This window comes from Suricata suricatta, chromosome 14 (genome assembly GCF_006229205.1).
Source record: "Suricata suricatta isolate VVHF042 chromosome 14, meerkat_22Aug2017_6uvM2_HiC, whole genome shotgun sequence".
Taxonomy (NCBI): Eukaryota; Metazoa; Chordata; class Mammalia; order Carnivora; family Herpestidae; genus Suricata; species Suricata suricatta.
In genome coordinates, this window is record NC_043713.1 from 4,321,451 (window position 1) to 4,345,530 (window position 24,080).

Here is a 24,080-nt window from a genome sequence, read left to right on the forward strand (position 1 = left end):
GTAGAGTTCTATCCCTTCAATTCTCTAGCCCCCTTTTAAAAACCACCACCACCAGGGAGACCTGGGTGGCTCAGCCTTTTAAGCTTCTGACTAATGACATCGACTCAGCTCATGATCCCAGGGTCATGGGATTGAACCCCATGTCCGGCTCTACATTGACAGCCCAGAGCCTGCTTGGGATTCTCTCTCTCCTTCTCTCACTGCCCTCCGCCCTCTGCCCCCACTCGTGATCTCTCTCTGCCTCTCTCTCAGAATAAATAAATACACTTAAGGGAAAAAAACCCCCATCACCTCAAAACCTTGTCATCCTGTGAATCACACTTATTACTGGTTAATACCGTTTTGTCTTTCCTTCCAGACTTTTCCCCCTTGTGCGTGTTTACTTTTCTCTTGAGAGAAATACAAAAATATGATTGAGTATATCCTGATATCACCCGATTTTTTCAGTTGACATGTGATTAATTTAGCAGGTAGATACCTTCTGTATGCCAGGCATGTTGTGGGCGCTGCAGCCTCGGCAGTGAACACAACTTGTGCTAAAGGCCCTCTAATATGGACTTAGAATTCCCGGGATAGTGAGCGGAGGAGTGGATAAGGAAAATGCGTCGTGCTGGGGGGTGGTACGTGCCCAGGGAAACACCGAGGAGGGCGCCTGAAGTGTACGTGTGTGTGTGTAGTATGGATGGAGGCTTTTCTTTCTTTTTCTTTTTTTTCTTTTTTTTTTTTTTGAGACGGAGAGAGACAGTGGGGGAGAGGGGCAGAGGGAGACAGAGTATTCCAAGCAGACTCCAGGCTCAGTGTGGACCTGATGTGGGGCTCCATCCCATGACCCTGGGGTCCTGACCTGAGCCCAGATCAAGAGTCCAGACGCTCAACCAACCGAGCCACCCAGGCGTCCCTGGAGCGGGGTTTTAGACAGCCCGGGCCAAGATGCTGTCAGGGAAGCGGTGACGAGTGTGAACACTGGCAGGGCTGAGGGAACAGCTGTGCAGGAGACTGGAAGGCACTGGGAGTTCATTTCTTTCTCAAACCTTTTCACCTGTGTTGAAACTGTCAGTTTTTTTAATTGTCTGAACGTTGTTACCTGTATGGAGGCCATGCCGGACCAAAGCTTGCAGTGTTTCTGGAATTTTTTCAGTGCCGCCAGCTCTGAGACGGCCTTTGTTGAGTAGCATTTTTGGGCTCATTTACTTGTTTGGGATGTGTTTCTACAGGTGAAATTCCTGGCTTAAAAAAATACATGTGCCTTTTAAAGATCTTAATGAACGGTACCAGACTCGACTTTCCATACTGTTTTCACCAATTTATGTCCCAGCAGTGAATGAGGTGTTCTTATTTATTTGCCAGTTTGCTAGATTGAAACGGATCAATACAGCATATTAATTTAGTTTTCTTCAATTCCCTTGGAAAGGACTCAGGGTAATAGATTTTATTTTACTTTTTTGATTGAAGAAATCTGTATGGCAGAAAGCTGTTATCAATTTACTAATGCTTTTAAACAAATTTATATTCGAGTGTATTCGCTGAAGTTAAGGAAGTGTTCCTCAGTCTTCACGCAGTGTGTGTAGGCAGACCCTCAGACTTCTTGGGGTCGTACTGGCAGGGTCACTGGCTGGGACATCCAGGCAGATAGTACTATTTGATGGCGGAGTAATAGAAATTCCTTTTACTGAAAGCTTATGTGTTAGAAACTTCTGTCCACTGAAGATGTTTGATCTTTGAGTATGCAATGTAAGTTGGGATAGGAGTACAAGAAGCTAACCACTTAAAGTAAGGAAAGCTTTTAAATCATTTTGAAACGTCCATGTAAAAATTGTGTATTAGGTTGAGTGGCGCCCTTCAAATCCATGTCCACGTAGCACCTCAGGGTCTGATTTTATTTGGAAATGGGGTCTTTACAGATGTCAGTAGTTAAGATGGGAACATAGTGGGTGAGGGTGGATCCTGAGTCAAGTGTGACCGACGTCCTTACGAGATCCACACCCTGGGGAGGCGGCTGGGTAAAGACGGTGGGTGGGGGTGGGTGGGGGGAGAGGTCAGATTTAGTCGTCTTAGTTGCCAGGAGCTAAGAGACACCAAGGATTGTCCGCAGGCACCAGAAGCTGGAAGAGGCAGGAAGTTCTTCCCTAGAGACTTTGGACAGAGCATGGCCCTCCCTGCACCTTGATTCTGGACGTTTGGCCTCTAGGACTTTAAAAACAATAAATGTCTGTTGTGTGAAGCCACCTGGTTGGAGGTGGTTTGTTAAGGAAACTAATCAATTAGGAAATTGTATTTCACCTCTTATTACTGTGTGAGCCCCGGGTAGTGGAGTTGGAGCTTTTCTGTTGTGGAAATCTTTGCTTCAGTAGTACTTTCAACAGAAATACCAAAATGTACTGCACAGGCGCAGTTCTCTGACACGAGGGGGAAGGCGTTGCAGAACTCTCCAGATCGGGACCTCTGCTGCCCTCCCCACCCCCTCCTGTTGTGCAGAGCAAGGAGTGGACGCCAGTGGCCGCCTCACATGATTGTGTTCCCAAGAACTCACGGGCTAGACGTCAGAGAAGACAGAAGGCACATCGCATGTCTTCTGCCGCAGCTGGAGTGGAGAGGCAGGGGTGGCCAGCAGTGTTCGCCTCAGGGAGTGTGTGGCCCTCCAGGGTCTGGGAAGGTTCACGGCCTTCCACGTCTCCTAGGCCCAGGGGCCGGCCTGCAGACGCCGGCTAGTGTTTACTGGCGGGTATCACGTGCCGGCTGCTATGCTGTTTCTGGGGAGAAAAGCCTGTAAAGGGAAGACAGACGGGCTCTGCGGCAGCTCGGGAGCACATGGAGGGGGGGGTTGGGTGCTTGCGGACGTGCCGGTGTCGGTGCGCCCGGTCCACAGTGCAGTTCAGGCCGGGCTGCGGGCGATCCGCTCCCTGTGCCTCCTGGAGCAGGCTGAGCTTGGGGTCTGGAAGCCTCTCTGTTCGGCCCTTCCATGGGGCTTTCGTCCTGCCGCTTCCAGGGAGATTATCGGCCTCCCTCCCAACTTCTTGTGACCCCGTTTTGCCCCCAGTTGTTGCCTGTATCCTATTAATCCAACATGTCCGTGGAGCCAGCTTGGTAGAAAAACGGGGTGTCAAGCTCCTGGCGAACAAAGCCCATGCTGAGGGCAGTGGCTGTAGTGAGCTGAGGACACGGAGTGCGTACATTAGGGTTAGTCACACACACTGGCTGGGAAGTGGGCCAGTGACTGACGTGTGTGTGTGTGTGTGTGTGTGTGTGTGTGTGTGTGTGTGAGTGAGATGAAGAAGCAGCTTCCAGATCTTCCAAGAGAAATAGCAGATCCCCCAGTCGCTCTGTCTGTGGGCTGCTGCCTGGAAACCGCAGGCTGTGGGCTCCATGCCCTTCTGGGCGTTTCAAATCCCTACCAGGCTGCTGTTGAGTAGTGCTTGTTTTGAGGGCTGATTTTTTTAAATTAAATTTTTTAATGTTTATTTTTGGGAGTGGAGGTGCAGAGAGAGAGAGGGAGACACAGAATCCGAAGGAGGCTCCAGGTTCTGAGCGCTCGGCACAGAGCCTGACGCGGAGCTTGAACTCACAAATCATGAGATCGTAACCTGAGACAAAGTCGAATGCTCAATGGACTGAGCCACCCAGATGTCCCTGGAGGGCTGACCTTAACAAAAATGTGGTTTAGTAACTTCTGAAAAGAACTGTGTAGAATATACCTTATTTCTTTGAATCTTAAAAGCTATTGATTGTTTACTATTTTTTTTACTATCGATAATTTATTATTATTTACCACTAAAACAGAAAGATGGCCAGTTAAGACATATTCCATTGGAGGTGAGATATTTAAAATGCGAAAAGGATGATGTGGACGGGTATTGGTGTTTCTGTGGCCGTGGGCCCCGGCGCGAGGGTTGGGGCCAGCAAGTGTCTCAGGGACCAGCCGTGTCGTAGATGTGTGCACACCTGTGGTTCCCAGATCTCCAGTGTTTCTTAACCTGTTGATACTAACGTATGGTTGACACTGGCCTGTTGGTACATTTTGTTTTTTATTTTTATTTTTATTACATTCAATAAGTTTTACAGCCCCTCTTTGATAGGCTGACAGCCTCTAAGAGCAAGTATTGAATCTTATGTTTTAAACACATCAGAGTCAGTCCGGGTTTCAGGTTTACTTACTCCAGACACTGAATGTCTCACCTCCCTCCCTGTCCATAGACGTGGTTGTACAGTGAGTTTGTGGGTGAAGTTTACGAATCCTTCACAGTTTTGTAGAGGGGCCCACACCCTGCCCCTTTCATTAGAACTCGACTTCTCCATGCTCTCTCTCAGACGTGCCAGCCTGAAGCAGTGCGCCGGGCGGCGAGAGCTCCGGGACAAGTTCACGGCTAACCGCTCTGTGTCCCTGGACAGGTGAGTCGGGGCGCGCGGCCGCTCACCCAGGTCGGGGGGGCTCTGGGGCGGGCTCCTCAGAGGAAGGTTCAGTGCCGCGTACACCAAGCTGCTGTTCTGCGCTGAGAATAGACTTGCGGAGGAAGGAAGTACAACGCAGCACGTTGCTGTGAGTCATCAGCCTGTCACCAGTGTCATTATTAGACTGGGTTTATCAAGTGAACTTCTAAAAGTGACAAGTAAATTTTCCTTTTTAAAAAACGTTCTTCAGAATTATTCACTTGCTAGTTGATAAAGACCCTTGCAAAGGGGGAAGGAGAATTAAAGCGCGTTCTTCTCAAAGCCGGGGGGGGGGGGGGGGGGGCGGGCTCTTAGCCCTCGGTGCCCTCGGACCCCAGCCTGGCCGGGTTCTGCACGCCGGCCTCCCCAAGGAGATCGTGCAGTCTTTGTTTCAAACTAATTGTTTGAAACTGATGCTGAGCTGCCTGGGGATTTGTGCCTGGCTGACACAGGCCACCGACTCTGCACTAAGCACCGTGTGGAGCCCGATGCTGTCACCGTAGACGGTGGCGGTGGAGGAGGCGGGGCTCACATTGTGTCTGTATTGCCAAAGTCACGTTCAAACATAAGTTACCTGATTTCAAGTTTGGGGCTTTTATTTTACTTTACATTTATTTATTTATTTTGAGAGAGAGAGAGAGAGAGAGAATTACAGAGTGGGAGAGAGCGAGCACAGGGGGAGGGGCAGAGAGAGAGAGAATCCCAAGCAGGCTCTGCACTGTCCGCTCAGAGCCTGATGCGGGGCCCGAACTCGAACTCATGAATCCCAAGATCATGACCTGAACTGAAGTGAAGAGTTGGACCCTCACCTGACTGAGCCACCCAGGCGCCCCCGAGTTTTGAGTTTTTGGTAGTGTATTATAACTCAGCTAACAGGGTACATACTTTTAGTGTGTTTTTAAAAAGAAATGAAAACCAAAAAAGAAAGTTAATTACAGCAATTCAAGCTTTAAAGCCCGTGCTCCGAGAACGCATCTGTCATACAATAATCTGATATGGAAACAGAGCAAGTATTTGCTCGGTTGATACATCCATCAAACATTTGAGGTCCTTCTTGGTACCGGATAACTGTGCTCTGACGCTTTGAGCTGCTTTGATCGCCCTGCCTCTCACCTTCCTTGTCTCCCCTCTCCCCTGCCCGCTGCAGCGTGAAACCATTAGAATCCAGCAGAAAGTGATTCAGTACAGGCATGGACAGTGACTGTGCCAGCTTGGAGGAAACCTTATGAACAATAATTAAGAACACTTTGATCTCAGCTGTGCTAACTGTAAAGTGGAGGCTTTCTGCCTTCTGCAAGGGCAGGGAGAGAACCCCTCCATCAAGCTGGTCTCTGGGTAGGAGGGCAAATAGGATTTTAGTCCCATTAAGTGATTTTTCCTGGATAAGATTTGCTGGGTACCTTTCTGACATGTTTTCTTGACCCCCAAATCTACATTCTCTGGATTATAATTATCTAAAAAATAATAACCATGAATTTTTGTGAAATCTCAGACTCAAAATGTGCAAACTGTGTGCATTGGGTAACCCAGATGGTCCCAAAATGTGTTTCCTTGCAGCTTTGCTATCTCCAGCATTAGCGACCTTTTGTCACTGGAAGTGTCTGATATATTGACTCTGAATAGAAGGAATTTCATTTGCAGGGAGGGATTTAATCAATCCCTAAGCAAAACTGCTTGCTTCAACTCTGAGGCAGCCTCTGGTTAAGTCTCCCTGAAGCGTCTGAGGAGGGGTAGCTCTGACTAGGGACACAGGCCGGTTATGTTTTGCTTTCATCATCTTCCTTCTGCGGACCCACTGCATCCATTCTCAGTGTTGACAGAGTCTTAGGACCGATGATTTCCCTATGAAACATTTGATAACCTGATTTTCACCACAGTTTAAAATTTTAAAATAGTTAAAATGGCAAGTACAGAGTATGGGCGGCTATTTTAAATTGGCCAAAGGGTTTTACTGCCTCACTTCTTTATCCCGAGGTCCTCACCCCAACAGTTGCCTCTAGCTTTCTTTTCGTTTTTTTCCTGCCGAAGGTCCATACCTGTCCATTCCTGACTTTGTAATATTGGTAAGGCTTTCTAGACACTCTGGGTTCTGGCAGTGTTTTGTCAAAGTGTGAGGTTGTAGGAATATGGAGAATGGGATGTTGGGAAGGCACCTCAGTGTCGTGTATTTGGGAAACGAGAAAAAAGGAGGAGAGAGTTCGGAAACTCTTACGGGGCCTGCCATCTCCAGAGAGCCCTGGAGGAAGGCCTCGAGCAGAGCAGGGGGACGTGAAGGAGGCGGGAGGGCCGGGGAGAGAGGGAGCTGAGACTTCCCAGTCTAGTCTCTGTGAGGAGGCCGATTCGGTGTTGTTCTCTTGAATAGCTAAGAAATGCTTTCTTTTTCTCTTACTTCCTTTTATCTCAGCAAAGGATGTGCATACGTTCAGGAGGGAGGGCGGGAGACCCTGCTTGTTGGTTCCCGGAGTGTCAGGATGGCTGACATGCCCAGGAAGTCAGGTTCCTGCACCCTGGGGTCTCTGGGTGCCTTTATGTCATGGGGACTGTGTTAGGCGGGACATTTCAGTTGAGAAAACGGGAAGATGAGGGTGCGGTTTGCCCCTCGTACGGGTGAGTGCTGCTCACCTTCCTCCTGGAGATGAACAGCCCGGCGTTTGCTGGGTGACCCCTCGCCCGAGTGCGTGCCCACCTCCCCCGTCTCCTCCCCTCCCTCAGCCTGCCTTCCGAGGTCCTGCTGAAGATCTTCTCCTGCTTGGACGCCGTGACCCTGCTGTGCGCGGGATGCGTGAACAGGCGCTTTCATCATCTGGCCAATGACAAGTAAGCGGAAGCCAAATCTCTCTGTCTTCTTTTGGTGGCACATTGACGGGAGTCGTGGAAACTAGTAAGACCTTTTAACCATTTATTAAAATTTAAAATAATTTCAAAAGTATGTTTAGACATTGATGGAACATGTCTAATACTTTAAGTGGCCAAGTGGTATTTTCAGAGATTTGCATTTATATGCTTAAAAAATATCTTTGCATGAACTGAAAATGATCAGACTTGCTATTGGTATAGCTGCCGTCTCCTTTGTGGAAGAATCAGTCTGTGTGTGTATGTGTGTGTGTGTGTGTGTGTGTGTGTGTCCGTACCCACACAAGCAGGTTCAAGGGAAATAAGCATGTTCTTGACAGTAGTTCTAGAATGGATGTAGAGTGATTTTTGTGTCTCTTTCTTAATGACTCTTTATAAGAGGTGAAGACATTTCACCAAAGCAAAACGCAGTAAGGCATTTTTCAGGAAACAGATCCAGAATCCCAAACTGCAGCTTTTGGCAGGGTTGTTACTTTATTTAAGGATGGAACTCTGAATACTCGGATAAGGCGATAGATTACAAACTGCTTGGTGTCTCTGAACACCCCCTCTCCCTGCTGAACTTCGTGGGCCCAGACGATACGTCTAGTAATGTTCTTTGCATACTCTTGTTATTAATTACACGCCTGTCCCACTTTCTTGGGGGTTGTCCTTTAAAAATCTAATGAAATTACCCTCATGTTTGCTTTCTTTTTAAAGGAAATATCTTATTTGCATACATTGAATTTTATTTTTAAGAGTCCTACTGTGATTTTATAGTGAGACTTCGAAAAGGGCGTGTTGACAGTCGAACTGGTAGACACGTGTTTGTGAGCAGTTCATGGTATTTTCTGCGCGTTACTTCTGGAGAGGGCAGGGGTGCCTGCTATGGCCAGTGACACTGATGACTCATGGCCAGGCCTGTTTGCAGGGGAGGGGTCTCCCTGACGCCCCCCCTTACATGGGCGGGGGCTGCCCCCCCGCTGCGTGTGTTGCCTCCTTCAGCCTGAGCTCCAGGCCCCGCCTGGGTGGGGGGTGAGGGTGCCGCTGGATCGCCACGTGGGGGTTAATTTTCCAGCACTCTGTGAAGCACTTTATCAGAGCGTTAAATTGGCCCCATTTTGTCAACAACTTGTCTGATTGAAGCTGTTCTGTGCCTGACTGGTAGTCAGAAGAGCTAAATATGCTCTTGTCCTCAAAAACACCGTAGTTGGTATTTTTTTTTTGTTTGTTTGGTTTTTGTTTAACCGGATGGGACATCGGGTAATCAAGAAATGAATGTGTCTGCGTTTTGAGTACTTGTTAAAAGCATCTTAGACCTGATGCTTGTGTTTTATAAATAAACAGTGGAACAGGCCGCACAGTGTTTTAATTCTGTAGGACGTTCTTTCTGGATTTGCTACGGTAACTTCCGTGAGGTAATGCCATGCTAAGTGGCTCTTCGTACAGATGTCAGGTGTGGTTGTGACTGAAGGTGTGCGGGCTCATGCTCTGTGTCCCCTCCTGACAGTGTGTGTTTTGAGTGTGGGAGTGCAGGCACACGGACAGGAGCAGGCAGCTGCAGTTCATGCGGTGCTGATGTGAGAAATTTGGGAACACTTATGTGGAGTAAAATGATGAGTAAAATAAATTTCGAAGAAAATATGAACAAGCTTTTCTGCAAAGGGAGTTCTAAAAAGTGTCTATTCAAGGAATTTTGGCAAAAACAGTTTCAGATTTACCTAGATGTACTCAAATAATCATCATTTTGCAAGTCTTAGCTCACGTACGAAAACCCAGAAATTTCTGAACTGAGAAAATAAATACCTTAAGACAGAAAACTTGGTGTGAAATGATTTTGTGGGGTGAGAAATGTTTTGAAAATGCCTACTAGAGAGTGAAGTCCTTAGGGTTCTATGTGTTTGATAGACAGTGAGGTTGATGGAAGGTCCGTGCCTGACCTGGATCAAGGAGACATGTCCACAGGTCACGCGGCGGAGAGGTGCGCCTTGCTGCCGTGGTTACTCCTGGGTGAGCGGAGCACTTCGGAGCCCCCAGAGTGCCCTGGCGTCCCCTCCGGACCCTCTGCGGGGGCCTTGCCTTCTCCAGCTGCCCCTTGGCCCTTGGCCGTTACATCCGCCCTGCACTAAATACAAATGTGGAGACGTGAATTAGCAAGTAGTTACACTTACTTCCATAAAGCTCCCCTTTTATAGTAGGAAATTGATTTTAGCCCCTGCCTCAGTTTCCCCTAAGAGAAGTTTATTTCTTCCCCTGAGGAAAGCGCTGGGACAGGCGCCTCAGGCTCACGGTGGCCCCTCTAACTGCCACTGCTCCTGTGACTTCCCGTCGGGGTGTGATGAGTGGGAGCGACACGGGCGGGGTCAGGGCTGAATCTGGGTTCAGCCTTGTGGCTCATTGGCTCTCGAATTTGGATAAATTATTTGGTTTCCCTGATTTCATTTCTCTGTTACTGAGGAGGCTGGGCAGCACAGGGCATGAGTGCGCTGCGTGGGCGCAGTCCTGAGTCTCTGGCTCCTCAGCACAGACGGCCTGGCCCCATCACTTGGCACTGGGGCCTCGCGACAGTGTCTGTTGAGTGGGGGCCGTGATTGTAGCTACTTCTTGTGTTTGCTGACGATGCAAGTTGTCTGCGTTCGCGAAGTGCTCCAGTAACGCTTAACCCTGCACAAAAGTAGGAGCTGTTCTCTCTTCGTGTTTTGCATTCATTATGCAGTGGATTTCTTCATTTTCTTCTTTTTGTGCAAGCATTACACGTTCATTGTGGAAACACTGAAATGTAGAAAACAAAAGGAACATTCAGTTCTGTAGCTGTTGGCATCTCTCTGTGTGTGTCTGTGTATCTATAGTTCCTTTCCAATCTTTTAAAAAGCGTTCGTATTTAAAATAACAAAATAGGGGTCACTTTGTATATTTCTTGTTATTTTTCTGTAATTCTTTATTCAGTGATTGCTGTGGGAAGGCAGTGGTTTGGATGATGTCGAATAACATGAGGTCACTCATTTTAACTTGACTGTGGCCTTTTCCTTTCAGTACGGACTTCTGGGGCGGGTTGATCTGGAACACACCCCTCGAACCACAGTTCCCTCTAACGCGTGAACAGCCGGCAGCGCTCGGTTGGGTTTGTTCATGGAACCCGACTGTTAACAAACATTGGGCATCTCTGATGTGTCCCTCCCGCAGGCACATGACTGTCCCGTAGTTAATGCCGTTCCTCCTCTCCCTCAGTTTTCTTTGGATCAGAATCTATTCTGCGGCCTTTTCACCTAAAAGGTCTAATTGGAAAGCTAAGTCTGCCGGGAAGCCCGTTGGATCAGGGACGGTGCCGTCGGTGAAGGATAAAGAAGCTGGATACTGGAAGAGAGAATACATTTCAAGGCAAAGAGCATCTGTGCGGGCGGCGCTCGCCCAGGTCCTCAAGCCTGTGAGCCACTACACGGGGCTGCCGGTGAAGACCCAGGAGGCCCTCAGGTACAGCCCCCTGCAGAGCCGCGGGCACCCGGGCCGCTTTACAAACAGCGATGGTCTGAGCTCGGGGTGTGGCGCGCTTCAGGATGTGCACGCACATTAGACCCAGAGGGGACCGTCTCTTGGTGACTTCCCATGCTCCTGCGTGTCTGTGAGCTACACGATGTTTCCCTGCTTCGTATAAACGGTCTGCGGTTTGTATGAAAAGCAGAAATCACCTGTCATCTGCTGCAGTAAAGCAGGAGCATCCAAAGCATCCTCCCTTCTGGGAGGAACTTTGCCTCATGTACATGTTGCCAGTTCTGAGAACACAGTAGATGTTCAACGAATGTTTGTTAGGTGAGAAGAGTCTTAAGAGGACCGTTGATGAAATGAAAGTTTATGGCAAGCACTTTTTGAGAACTTTGGCTTTTCAGGAACTAGATCCTTTAGAGATGATATGTAAAATTGACTTTAGCTTTTTTTTTTTTTTTTTTTTTTTTTTTTTTTGCAACGAGGCCAACATTGTTAGCTTTTCTTTCCCCAGAATATCTGGTTTAGGTTGGGTAATAATATTGAAAGAAAAAAATGGAAAAGAATACATCATGGAGCATATTGACCTTTCCATAAACGATTCATCAGTGACGATTACGTGGTATGGCAAAAATTGGCCACGGCTAGCCACGCTGTCAACCTTAGATGTGTGTGGTGTGACCCCAGTTTTCATGGACCGGGCCAACCCTCCCTCCAAAAGTGGGTAAGTACTAATTCAACAGCAGCTTTGGGTGAGAATATCTTTTACGTAAAAAACTAGTTGTTATTATTCCTTTTTTAAAATGTTTATTCATTTATTGATTTTAGAGAGAGAGCATGCACGTGAGGAGGGGCAGAGCAGGGCGGAGGGGGACAGGGAATCCCAGGCGGGCTCTGCACTGTCACCGCAGAGCTCACCGCCGGTCTGACTCACAACCTGTGAGAGCACGGCCTGAGCTGACGTCACGAGTCAGACGCTCCACCAGCGGAGGCGCCCAGCTGTCTCCGTTATCCTGTTCTCATAATTTAAAGATACCGCCGGTGTCTGTTAATTTGATTGCATCTTAAAAACACTTCTCTTGCATTCTGGATCACTGTAGAAGAGAAAAATAATGGATTTATTACATTTATGATTAGATCTAAATTTAAGTTCTTCATATCTTGGTTGTCTGTAACAGAGAATAATATGCTAGTTAACAAAATTCCTAGGTGATTGATGGCTAACCTTTTGAGCTTTTTAGTTTTAATCATTTTGATGCAAAGGTATATAAAACTATTATATCTTTCTTTTAGTAAATGGTACAGCAATCATAGTTTAAACATGAGGCCATACAGGACTTCTTATTTTTATGTGCTTCTCTGTTGAACTGACTGGATGTCAGTAGCCCAGTCTTTCTGGGCCTCAGTTTTCTCATGTGTGAAATGGGGTGATGATGACGATGGTGATGAGTATTTAGCATGTGTGGCTGCTGTGAAGATCCAAAGTGGCCTCAGTCAGCCGCGTGTGTGCTTATGTCCCTCCCCGAGGGCCTCTGCACACCTTGAGGTCTGTCCTGCTCGCTCTTCCTGCCATCAGTCACTTTCTCCTCAAAGCCAGATGCTGCATGCGGTGGTGTCCTGGCGTCCCGAGGCCCCGGGCGCACCTGTACATCAGACGCGTGGAAAACACGGGTCGTGGCTGCCTTCTCCAGGCGTGGCTTCCGGCCCCCACCGGCCCCTCCACGGCCCCGCAGCCTTTGACACCGTGTCACTGTCCTCCCGGCCCGTGCACTGTGGCCCTCCCTGTGGCCTCTCTCGCACGCGTCCTCGTGGCGGACGGTGCTGTCCGTGGCAGGACCGCGTTCCTTCAGGGTGCCCCGGGGCCACAGACTCACATCTGCAGCTTGGTGGCCGTGACCGTCACGCCGGGCGTGTGAGGGCTTCGGGCTTCTTAGCGCCTGGCTCCGCCGGGAGCCAGGTGTGATCGCGGTCTGCAAATAGCCTTAATACTCTGAGGGGCAACGTGTGAATTATTTTCCCTGGGTATGTTACTGAAGGTATTTTGGAAGCATGTTTACTTAAAAAAATTTTTTTTAATGTTTTTTTACTTTTGAGAGAGAATGAGAGCATGAGTGGGGGAGGGGCAGAGAGAGAGAGAGAGAGACACACACACACACACACACAGACTCTGAAGCAGGCTCTGGGCTCCCAGCTGTCAGCACAGAGCCTGAAGCGGGCTCGAACTCATGAACCCTGAGATCATGACCTGAGCCAAAGTCAGACGCTTAACTGACTGAGCCGCCCAGACGCCCTAGAAGCATGTTTACATTTTTAAGTGGCACCTCTATTTGGAGAAATCTCTGAAATTTCACGTGGTATCATGATGGACACCAGATCATCCTAATGTAGCATTTAGGTTTCATGCGTGATGAAATTATGTTGGGAGAATCAGTCTACAGTCTCTGTGCTAATCTGAACAATGTGTTACCTGGCATATCAAGAAGTATTATTTATATGCATCAGGACAACACTGTTAACCTCAGTTAAGCTGGTCACGTAAGACCAGGCTGCCCTCCAGGTCAGGAAGACTGGACTCTGCACAGTGACAAATTGCTAGAATTCATTGGGAAAATTGATTTAATGTAATTTATTTCCATTAAAACTCAGTGGAGTTCAGCCAGCATTTGATAAACTGCAGAGAAGAGACACAGGAAGTGTTTTCCAGGAATTTGTGTTGAGGGCTCTTTGATCGCAAGTCTGAAAGCGAATGTGTTTCTCATGCGGAAGTGCAAACGCTGGTGTGCAGCCGTGTGACAGCAAAGGGAAACTTGGTTATTGTTATTGGGGTCTGTTTTGTTTCCTCGATGGGAACACTGTTTTCAAAAACAGTGAAAGCCTTGTTCCATTGCAATTTGAGTTTCCCCGTAACGTATGCCTTCCTAGCCCGGCTCATTAAGTTTTCTGCTCTGGAAGTGCTCTCCGTTCCGTGGTTTGTGCTGTGCCTCCCCGGATTTGGGAGGAGGCTTGAGTAGGGATCAGCCTTCGTTTCTCTCTCGTTAGCCTGGGAGGCCAAGGCACACGGGGTCTTCGCCTGTTCTCTGTGGGGTCGTCAGAGCTGCTCTCGAGCTGCGGTGGCGACTGTCCCCACTTCGGGCACACTGAAGAGTGTAAGGGGAGGGCTCCCACGGCACCGCCCGACCTCCTCTGTCGGCACCACCGATAATCATGGTGGGCAGGACTGCCGTTTCTGAGCACCTTAGGGTTGGACTTAAGGTTTCGCTCCAGTTTCCCTGATGCCATACTCGTGTTCCCAATCTGTCCCAGCGTATCTGCCTACGCGGAGTGTACTTTGAGATCTTACCTCACACCCATGTTCACTGACCACCTCTCCCCGGCCAGTGTGGCTTTCTGCACAAAAAGTCCTTTGCAAATGGAGGGAGGAGCCAAGGTGGTCTGGAAGCTGCGGATCTGGTTTTGATGCTTAAGCCCTCTGCCCCCACCCCCATGCTTCCACCCTGAAACAGCGGAAGTCCTCAGTTTTCTGATTCTTTTCCTTAACGCACATCTGACCACCTGTCTCCTCCCAGCTTGTGCATTAGGTGCTGGAGGAGGTGCTTGAAAGTCCTCAGGGACTTTCCTCCGTCGAGCGATGCCAACTGACCGTTGAGATCTCATCTCCTTTATCATTTCCTGAATGATCTCTAGGTCCTTGGAAATGACACCCATCTTTGCCATCATAGTGCTTCTAGAATGTTTGATTCTGGTGTTTTTACGTCTCACGATGAATAGCAGAGTTGCGTTTCCTTACACATTGGACTTATTACTCTCAGACTGTAATTCTAACATAGAGTTCACAGTGGATCTCTTCATGAAAATCCTCAGGATTTTGGATTAAATTCATTTTCTGATATTAAAATTTTCACTCTGAGTTATCCTTGATAGTAACTTGGAAAGGTACGTATATCTGCTCCCATCAGCCTACAGAGACCACCTGCTTTTTTGTCACGTAAAATGTTTCATCTCTGCTTATGCCTCGGTTCCCTCACTTAGGGATTCATACGATTACAGTACACATGAGAACCTTCTTTTGATCGTAGCATCGTGCTGGGCTCTGAGGGCAGAGAGCAGAGCACAGCTGTTCCTCAGCCTCGTGGCTCCTCCACTTCGGACTGGGCCCTTGAGCGGACGGCGGCGAGAGCCAGGAGGAGGGGACGGAAACAGGGCTGGGCAAGGAATTTGGGTGTTTATTTACGTGATGCTTTGTGTCCCCTGACCCTCAAGGCACCGTTCATTAGCAAGGCGCACATTAGCACACTCTTTAAAATCACTTTTACGTACACTCCAGAGAGTTGATAACTGCAGTTGTGAAAGCTCATTTGTCTCTTTCCTTCCCTTGGCACGGATGTTCAAAGACCTCGGTGGCATTCCTTAATTGCAAAGTACAACCTGAGTAACTTAACCAAATCCACCATGATTGGCGGGGACGGACTCATTCGGATCTTCTGCATGCACCCGGGCCTCTTGGTGGGGCTGTGGAAGGTAAGCTCTGGGCCCCTGCTGTGCGGTGCCCGCTCCCTCCCGCCCCCCAGGGTTCCACATTTGCTCACTGCTTTGGATGACGCCAGATGTGAAGTCCTTCAGGCTGTCTACTCAGGGCATTAGTTCTCTCTGACCAACTGGTGGGTGAATGTCTTCGTTCCCACTCACTTTGTCCAGTCAAGCAGGTACTCAAGAGAGGAATGTGTGCTACTCTGTTCTGTATTGGTGGAACTGATCTTGAGTAGGTGGAGGTCTCACCAGTATTTCCCGCTCTTAGAAAAGAACCTGGAACTAACAGTGTGTACCTTCGCAGTCATCCCGTCTAATAGAGTATTTGGATATTTCACGAGGGCTGGGGTGTTCGTCCTCTTGGTCCCGCACGTGTGCCGCATATTTGGGTGAGTGGTGGCCCTGCTGTCGGGACGGCCCAGAAGTCTTACTGGATAGTCGTAATGTATTAGCAGTAATAATGCATTAGTGGCAATCTTAACAGTTATAAGGAACTGTCTGTAAGATGAATGTGCTGCGATCTTCACCACGACCTGGCGAAAAATTAAAATATTTCTGTTGAAAAATGTATTCTTTCTAATTAACTTTTCAGAGGGAGGAAGAACTGGCTTTTGTTACGGCAAACCTTCACCTCCATCAGCTTGTGGAGAAGAGCACGTTAGGCTCAGCCACCGTGTATGTATTTCTATGTCGGTGTATCACATTTTCGTGCAGTGTAAAGGATTAGCCGTTGATACCATCTGAATATCATGAGAACAGCTACAAAGACACTCTGTTTTTAATCAGGAGACACAAGCTAACAGGCATGATTACTTGGCTGTGGCTAAAATAATTGGATCATTCACGACGTATTTGTTGTATTTGCTCTGGGTTAAGCATTATGTCCCGAGTCGGGGAAGGACGGCTTCATTACTGCAAGGACCCAGCGCATCAAGATGCTTCCGGTTCTTGGCACCGATGTGTGTTTCCATAGATTGCAAGGCCTGCAGACGTGTTTTGCTTAGCCTGACACCGTGTGTGTCTTTCCATGAATTTGCAGGTCTTTGGGTGGGGAATATGCTTTTCATTTCACTGCACCTTTCAGACTTTTTTTTTTAATTACCTGAAAAGCTCTGAATGCTTTTGAGTTTGTTACCTTATGTAGTAAGGTTTTTCTTATTGAATAAAACTTGGTTCGTCATCGCATTGGGTCTTCTGCCCGGTTTCCTAACCCAGAGGTCCGGAGGTCTGTTGTTTGGTGCCTTTTCATGCTGAGCCTCTCTGGCCTCTGGTTACTGAGACCTTGGGGAGCAGAGCTGCATCGCAGAGCCGCTGTGCTGGGCAGGTCCCAGAGACACATCCAGCCGCGGTGACCTCGTGGGTGCCCCTGGAACTCATTCCTTTGCCCGTTTCTAGAGAAGCTGGTGAAAGGAACACAGAGTGGTTCTCCTGAGTTCCTGGTGTGGAGGATTGTCGGGATACTGTGGAGGACTGATAGAAACCGGTGTTGAGATGGATGGTCATGTTTTTACAGAGTATTTTCAGTAAGAGCGTTCTGTCTCTGGTGTTGACAAACCTGTGTGTATGTTTTGTTTTGCTTTTTAGCCCCTACGAGCTACCTCCTCACACCCCGCTTCTGGACGACAGCCTGGAGCATGGACTGCATGGCTACCAGCTCCACGTTGATCTGCACAGCGGTGGAGTTTTCTACCTGTGTGGGACATTTCGCAATCTCTTTACCAATAAAGGTGAAACTGATTGAGTTTTTGTTTCAGTATGAAGTTAAAAGGTCAGAGACAACAGGGAACCAAGTTTTATATCTGAGTTAAGAATAGTTTCTTAACTGATCACTGTTGACTCTCTGTCTTCCCAGACCCATACCTCATTCTAGGACTTGTGAAATACTGTGGCTGGACCTAGTTTCTTTAGCTTCTGGCTCCTTCCTCACCATCTCTCTACCTTCTAGAATGTTCTCTACTCATCTTTTCTGCTGATCCTTCCCTTACTGTTTTGCCCTGCCATGCCTCTTCCCTCTACCTGAAACTTTGTCCCTTCTTTCTCCGAGGAATTTGGTTAACTTGCTCACAGGGCCAATGTATCCCCTGTCCAAGAGAAGAGTAAGGAGAAACTGCCCTTCTGTATGTACGGCGTCCATGATTATCATGCTTACCAACACTGAGGCCAAGACAGGAGTAGGCCATGAAGGGAGGGGACCTCAGCCAAGTGAAAGGGAAGAAGGAAGTTTGGTGTAAAGAATTGTATAGATTCAGGGCACCTGCATGGCTCAGTCAGTTAAGCATCCGGCTTCAGCTCAGGTCATGATCTTGCGGTTCGTGGGTTCGAGCCCCATGCCGGGCTCTGCACTGACAGCAAGCTCAGAGCCTGCTTCAGATTCTGTATCTCCCTTTCTCTCTGACCCTCCCCTGCTCTCAGTGTTTCTCTCTTTCTCTCAAAAGTAAAAATTAAAAAAAAAAGAATTGTATAGATTAAAGTTTACCATTTTTGGTAATAGTATTTTATAGGGGAAATTTTATACTCCATTTCTGAATATGCTGTTCCCCAAAATTGTTTCATCTAGTGGATTTGACATCCATTACTAATCTCCTGCCTAAGTCAATTTCTTTTAGAGTTAGTGATTTTCTAATTATGTCAGTGTTTCTACATTTATTAGTTGGGTTTTTGTAAAAGACTCCCCCACATCAACTAGCGAGCTCCTGGAGTGACAGGGTGAATGCTTTAATCCTTTCTCTTTTGACCACCAAGGTTCCGATTGAGAAGTAACGTGATTAGTGTGATCATCACCTCCTGTGGGTGGAAATTGTTTTGAGTGTGCTCTCTTTCTGTCTTTGTTGTTTAGTGTCATTGTGGATTCTTGGTTTTTAGATTTATTTAATAATTTATAGATAATTATAGGCATTCTTTTTGAGGCTAAAATTGTCCTTAGTTTGATCAGTGGGACCTACCTCAAGCTGGCTTCTGTGCCCTTTTGATACACCTCCATTTGAGTCTTTGAGTCTTTGCTTTTAGAACCAGGACTTCTAGTTTTTTTCTATGCTTCTAAGCTTTTTTTATTAGAAATATGTAATATGTATATCATGACCTGAGGTGAAGTGACACCATTGTTGTTAAATTGTTTTATCCAAGAATGTGGTTATGTTTTTCATTTTGTTCAAAAATACTTCTATGTCTTGTAGGGTGTTTCAGAATTTTCTCATTTCTTATTTAGGTCTTTAGTATTTCATCTTGTTACTTCTCTCCCATTGTATCTTCCAGTTGGTGTGTAATGTTTTGTGTGACCTTGGTCTCAGGTCACTCCTGATCTCATAGAATAAGTTGGGAAGTATTTCTCCCTCTTGAATTTTTGGGGGGATTTTGCATAGAATTGGCAGTATCTCCTCCTTAAATGCTTGGTGGAATTTACTCAGGAAGCCACGAAGGCCTGAAGTTCTTTGTGGGAATGTTTTTAACTATAATTTCAGTTTCCTTTATAGACATAGGGTTATTTAGGTTATCTGTTTCTTCTTGTGTGAGCTTTGGTATTTTGTGTCTTTTAAGAAATTTGTCTAAATATTAATTATGTTAAGATTGACCAGTGGGTTAAGGAGGTTTTTGGACCTGCTCCTTCTATTACAAATTTCTCCATGAATGTTTACCAAATGATGGAGACCCATATCCATGACTTTATTAGAGACTGCAAAAATAACGTTTCCCTAGTCCTACCCTTCCTTCTGTGTCTATTATCTAGAATTCTTCTATAAAAAAAGAACTTTTTCTTACCAACTATTTACTTAGCTGGAGTATAGTTAGTACAGGTAAGACAGGGTCCATTCTTGAGTCTTTCTCTTTATTTATAGAACAGTGATTAATGCTCTCACCGTCTTCAAAGATGTCTTAGAGGTTTTTGTGGGAGGGGGGTAGTGTTATTTTGAACTCATGGATTAGAAAATGTAGTCTATTTTCAGTCATTATTCCTTTTGTAGTCATGGTGATGTGCAAATTGGCCTGTCATTAGTTATCTTCTGTGTTCTTTTGACGTGGCTCTAGTCAACTTTGGTAGCTTGCTTGTGTTCTAACATGATGAGACACCTCAAGGTCATTGTCCCTGTTTGTTGCACAGTTCTGGAATTATCCTTTTTCCCTAGGAGCTCTGGTTCCTTTTAGCTCCCACCACACTGTGGTATTTAGAAGCCAAAGTCTGTATGCTGGAGATGCATCTTGCTCTTGGGTTTTTGTTCCTTTTAGGGTTTTCAGCAGGCAGGGCTGTGAAATTTGTAGATTTTCTAATTGTGAAGAAATAAATCATGTATACATTTAAAGATTTTAAGGTTTTTAATTAGCTGCTTTGATTTTACTTATATCTCTTTTCTCACACCAAAAGTCTTTGTTCCAAACAACATCAAAATAGATAATAATTTAAAAACAACAATATTGATATTGTTACTAGTGATGAACCCATTGAGCGTTCTTTTAATTAAGTTTTCTTTAGTGGTTCTTTATGGGCTTAAGATACAGCATGCCAGGGCTTAAATCACCTAAAATACTCTCTGTGCGGCTACAATACCACGTTGACATAAAATCATATTTTTACATTAGAAAATTTACACCGCACATGTACTTGGCTTACTGTTTAAACTATAAGCCAGGGAAAGCCAGAGAGGCTTCCTTCTATCCTTATTCTTCATACCTGCTCTTCCCTTCCGCCAAAGGTGACCCTTCATATCAGCCTATGGGTTATTCTGTTAATGCCCTTTTATGAATATATAGCGCTGTATACCAATGTGTTTATAGTCCTTCTGGTTTTCTTAAAAGAGGCGTACTATCATCTTGATTTTCCCCATTAGTGATATATTCTGGAGATTACTCTTCAGGATGACAGAGAGATCTTTCTTTCTTTTTTTTTTTTTAATGTTTATTTTTGAGAGGGCGACAGAACGTGAGCAGGGGAGGGGCAGAGAGAGAGGGAGACATAGAATCTGAAGCGGGCTCCAGGCTCTAAGCTGTCAGCACGGAGCCCGACACAGGGCTTGAACCCCCAAACCATGAGATCATGACCTGAGCTGAAGTCGGATGCTGAACCGACTGAGCCCCCTGGGTGCCTCAGCGAGAGATCTTTGTCATTGTCTCTTTTTAAACCAGCTGTAGGTAGGTAGGTTGCTAGCAGTTTCTTTCTGTGGTTTCTAGTCTTTGCTGTTAGATAGTGGTGTAGTAGCCTTGCTCACACATCCTTTTATATTTTGCCAGCTTATGTTTGGAATATTTTCTTACAAATAGGACTGCTAGATCAGCAGGGAACCATACATATAATTTTGAAGACACTGACAAATACCCCTTTATGAGGGGTTATTTCTAACTTAATAAAGATAGACAGTTAATAAAATGTTTTATTACTAGAGACGTTTGTTCTAGGTTTGTATTATGTGTTCATTCAAGGCATTTTGGTTAGAGAACTTTCTATTCCTAAATTAGTGGGATTTTTTTTTTAACTGGGAATGGTTGTGAAATGTTGTCCCATCCATCTTTGGGTAACTATTGATGATCACAGGGTTCTGTCTCCTTTATGCTGTTAATGTAGCAAATTCCCCCAGGGTATCTTCTGACGGTCAGCACCCAGGGTAAGCTGCTCGTGGTGTGTGTGTGCTTGTTTTTAAGCTCCTGGTTTCAGTTATTTGGTATTTAATGTTCTTCCATTTACACTCACAGATTGGAGAATTTAGAGTTTCATTTCTTAGCATGTTTCTGATGTGGTTAGAATGAGGTTTTCTACTTTTCATTGAATTTTTTTAGGACTGATATGATTTCCTAGAAAATCACCTCTTTTCTTTAGGTTTGTTTTGATCCTTTTAAGCTTTTTGAGTTAGCTGCTTCGGTTGTTTAATTTTCAGAGTTTCTTCTTTTTCTTTGGTGCTCTTTCTGCTTTGCCCAGAACCTTGGAGTCTCTGGATCAGGAAGGAACTGAAGGGTGATCTTGGGCTTGAGTTTGCCCTGCAGCCTCTGATCCGGGCCCTGCCCCAGGAACAGCCTTCCCAATTTTAGGAAAGTGTGGAAATTCTGCCTTTCTTCTCTCTACTTCAGCCTTTTTAACTTTATTGTTATTTGAAATAGGGAATAAAATCTCCTCCCTCTTTCTGGTATGTACTACTGAGGGTGCCGTGCCACATTTTGTACCCTTGTGCCCTCTGTGTGTTATCAGTGGAGAGCTTGGTCTCTCTCTCTCCCCGGGGCCCCACCCTGATGTCCTCAAGTGCCCTCTCACTGCCAGCCTTTGTGTCTAACATGATCCACACTCTCCTTGAGCGCCTACTGTATCCTCCAGGGATTAGGTCTGGTAGGTTGCCTCCATCTTAGGGGACACCTTCAGAGGGGAGGACTCACCCCTCCTAGTGCTAAACAGCATAACCTAGATTAAGCTTTGCACGCATGCCCTTCATAAGGAAGACAGTGTGCAGGGAACCCTTGTGGGCGCTCATGGGTTCTTGCTGCATGTTTTATGTTTATATTATGATTCAACTTACCCTTCACAGCGAGCTTGGGAATTGGGTACTGGCTCCGCTCCTGTGCTCTTGTTGAGGTGCCTGGAGCCGGCCGTGCGGGCCTCTCCTCCAAGTCCACACCGGCCCATCCTCCAAGTCTGCGCTGTGCGCACATGGCCGGGGTCCCACACCTGCACGGGCCAGTCTCCAGAGCAGGGGTCTCAAACACAGGGCCTTGCTGGCTCGGTGTGTTTGTACTTTTCAGTGACACGCTTCTAGAATCCCCGTTCCTACGTGTGTGCCTGTGTGTCGTTTCAAAGCTTTGGCCTCACAGAGCTGGTCAGGACGGGCCCTCTGTGCAGGCTGGCGGGGGCAGCCCCGAGCCACTTCCTGGTATGCCGGTGACCCGCTGGGGAGGCCGCACCATCCGTACAAGACGCGGGAGACTGAGTGAAAGGAAGGAGGACAGGGAGCCGAGCTTTCCTCTGTTTTCACAAGAAGACACGAATCTCCCCTTGAAGGAGGCCCCTCCAGGGAATGCATTCCCCGCGCCTGTGGTTCTGGGGCTGGCAACCGGCAGAGGGCGCTGCTGCCGTCAGCGTCGCTCGCAGTTTAGGAACCTGCAAACTGGAATGTCCTCTACGTGTTTGAGCAGCTCTCTTGTGGCGCCATGTGGCATATTTAGTAAGATCTGGCCGTGTCATTGCAGTTGAGGATGACAGCACTTTGCCCCTGTTTTTTAAAACACTGTCTCTCCCTCTCAAGGATTAAATGTTTGATCATCGTGTCCCTGGCCTTGAGGTGGCTCTGTCCACAGCTTGCCATCGGTGAGACGGGAGGCCTGGCCTGACCCTATGGAGGCCGTCTGTAGGGAGTGGCAGGAAGGAGAGGGGGCAGGGCTGACTGGTTTCTGTGAGTCATTCACTGACCAACAGTTGTTGAAGCAGGAGATGCACGGGGCCCAGGGTGTAGGCGTGTCAGACACGGGGCCTGCTCTCCCCACGTTAGGTACAGAGAAGCCTGTCGGGCCAGGTGACAGGCCCGAGCAGGGCGCCAGGGATTCCTGGAGGGTTCCTGGAAGGGCAGACCAGGAGGAGCTGGGGACCGGTGCAGCGTTGAGCCAGGTTCCTGGGGAGTGGTCCACACCAGTTAGCGGGAGTTATGGAGCTGTGGATAGGGCCCACCTTCAAACATGACCTAACTTATAAACGTGGCCATCTTTAAGTAAGAATTCTGAGGTTGTACTAGGTTAGTTCACAATTCACTGCAGTTTTATTGAAAATCCCAGTAGGAATTTATTCAGTTTACAAGACTGATTCTAGAATCCATCTAGATACACACATGTGCATACGGGATGGGTGACAGAATTTTTGTGTTAAAATCTTAATTGTGAACTAATCTCTTCTTTTCTACATGTGGTGTATCGTATAGGCAATGGGAAATCAATAAAAGCCCTGTAGCCACCTCACAGCTTAAGAAATCGACCATTACCAGTAACGTTGGAACCACCTGTGTGTCCGTCCCTGCCGGTTCTGTGTGTTGTGTTACCGTCCTGTGTATGAACTGCTCCCTTGCTTTCCTTTGTTTTGTTTTCTTTTTTTGATAACTGAACTTCTTTGTATTGTGAATGGACACAGAGAAATGCATAAAACAGGTTTTCATAAAGCAAACACCCATGTGATCGCCATCCAGGTCTTGATTAGGTTTTGAAAATGGAACCAGGGACCGGCCTTTCCTGATCTTAAACACTCTAGCCAAGAATGTCCAGCGTCACTGCAGTGGGTCTTCTTTTGAGGTTCCACAGCCTTTTGTCAGATGATTCTCACAAACGTGGGACTTACAGCAAAGCAGTTACTAGCTGTCCGTGACATCCGGTGCATCAGAGCGGATCTCCATCCTCTAGCGGCTGTGGCCTGCTCCTTTGCAGTGTTAGTGTAGGATGCGTGTGTCGAACAGACGCTGCAGGGACTACGGAGGATCAGAGGTTCCACGCCATCTTTGTCTTCAGACGGAACAAGCCGGGTGAGGTATCAGACCGGGTAGTGGCCGGTTGAGACCTTCTATGCGTCCATCACGGTATTTTCTCTGAGCAAGATACCCCTTTCTTCTGTTTTCTTAACTTTGTCTCATGGACTTTGCTACAAGGCCCTTTGGATTTATTTTTATTTTTACTTATAATAATAATAATTATTATTTTTATTATTAATACAACACATGGTGCTAAACACAGAGCAGACGACCCTGGTGAGTTCTTGGTGCCTGCGGTGAGCCCCCTGACACACACAGGAGAGAAGCCCGGGCGGGAGCCGGCTCAGCCAGAGACACTGGGGGGATGACATGGCCTCTGGGCCCACCGCAGGGACCCCC

At 47.1% G+C, this 24,080-nt stretch overlaps 1 protein-coding gene across 2 annotated transcripts in view; it reads left to right on the forward strand.

Annotated features, from left to right (window-relative positions):
* Positions 1–24,080, forward strand: part of FBXO15 (F-box protein 15) — a 42,362-nt gene that overhangs the window by 3,147 nt on the left and 15,135 nt on the right. The window contains exons 2-8 of one of the 2 annotated variants that reach the window (XM_029922212.1): positions 4,306–4,386; positions 7,138–7,242; positions 10,486–10,728; positions 11,252–11,461; positions 15,129–15,255; positions 15,857–15,939; positions 16,849–16,991. In XM_029922212.1, coding sequence (XP_029778072.1) covers positions 4,306–4,386; positions 7,138–7,242; positions 10,486–10,728; positions 11,252–11,461; positions 15,129–15,255; positions 15,857–15,939; positions 16,849–16,991 — 992 coding nt within the window. The remainder of the gene's footprint in view (positions 1–4,305; positions 4,387–7,137; positions 7,243–10,485; positions 10,729–11,251; positions 11,462–15,128; positions 15,256–15,856; positions 15,940–16,848; positions 16,992–24,080) is intronic. The other variant, XM_029922213.1, reaches the window with a different exon arrangement.